The sequence below is a fragment of the Charadrius vociferus genome, unplaced genomic scaffold (genome assembly GCF_000708025.1).
Source record: "Charadrius vociferus isolate BGI_N301 unplaced genomic scaffold, ASM70802v2 scaffold980, whole genome shotgun sequence".
Lineage (NCBI taxonomy): Eukaryota > Metazoa > Chordata > Aves > Charadriiformes > Charadriidae > Charadrius > Charadrius vociferus.
In genome coordinates, this window is record NW_009646220.1 from 56,993 (window position 1) to 57,944 (window position 952).

Consider the following 952-nt stretch of genomic DNA (forward strand, 5'->3'; position numbering starts at 1 on the left):
CCCCCCCGCCAGGGCAGCTTTTCGCACCCCACGCCTTCACACCTCCTAGCTTCTGTGCCACGTGGTCAAATTAAACAGGCGGGTTAAAAGGGAAAGTGCTTTGCGGGGTGGGAACACGCTGGGATGGTGTCCTTCCCGCTGGCCGGCAGCCCACGGCCTGCCCTTACCAACCCCGCAGGCAGCACGGAGACACAGACCTTGAGGGTGTATTTGTAGCACTGCTCTGCCTCCAACCGCCGTCCTCCCTGGGAAAACGACAGAAGAAGCCGTCCCTTGAGGAAATCATCCCGCCGGAAAGGGCAAAGGCTTCTCCGTGAAATAACATATCGCAGGAAAGCTCAGCACAAAGGATGGGCCACGGGGAAATACGTGTGTCAGGCGGTGTCAGGCAGCGAGGAAGGGCGCTGCTTTCGCCATCCCAGCACAGTCCCCAGACTGTTTTTGCCATTACACCACGTTCTTCAGGCTTGGGAACAGATGCCGAGAAAACTCCGGCTGGCAGTGGGAGCAGCTGGCTGGTTGGGTACTCACTTGCAGGCAGATGAGGGCGAGGTATCCCCACACTTCAGCGTTGGTGTTATTTAGGGCATTGGCCTCGGAGAGAGCGTCCTCTGCTTCCACCATGTCTTCCAGCTTGAGAGAGAGAGGAGAGGTGTGAACCAAAGGCAAAGAGCAGGTGGGAAGGGCTTCAGAACCGAAAGGGCGTCTGCTCTAACAGCCGGAGAAATCAGTGCAACAAAAGTGTCTAGCAGGGTTTCACTCACAAGGATGCAAGGAGAGGATTTAGGGCAGAGACAACCAGTTATCCTCAGTGCCAGCGGTCCAGCTCTCCCGTCTGTACCAGAAGCCTCTCCCCGCTGACTCCCGACCCCCGTGGGAGCACACAGCGTATTTACAAATCAGCCCCCAGCTGTAAGGAAAGCAGCATGGCCGCCTTCACCTCCAGGAGCAG

General features: G+C 57.7%; 1 protein-coding gene across 1 annotated transcript in view; it reads right to left on the bottom strand.

The window, feature by feature from the left end:
• Positions 1–83: 83 nt before the first annotated feature.
• Positions 84–952, bottom strand: part of CFAP70 (cilia and flagella associated protein 70) — a 23,070-nt gene continuing 22,201 nt past the window's right edge. Inside the window, exons 24-25 of the mRNA XM_009887386.1 lie at positions 532–633; positions 84–245 (exon numbers count right to left, since the gene is read on the bottom strand). Of these exons, the coding sequence (XP_009885688.1) occupies positions 84–245; positions 532–633 (264 nt within the window). The remainder of the gene's footprint in view (positions 246–531; positions 634–952) is intronic.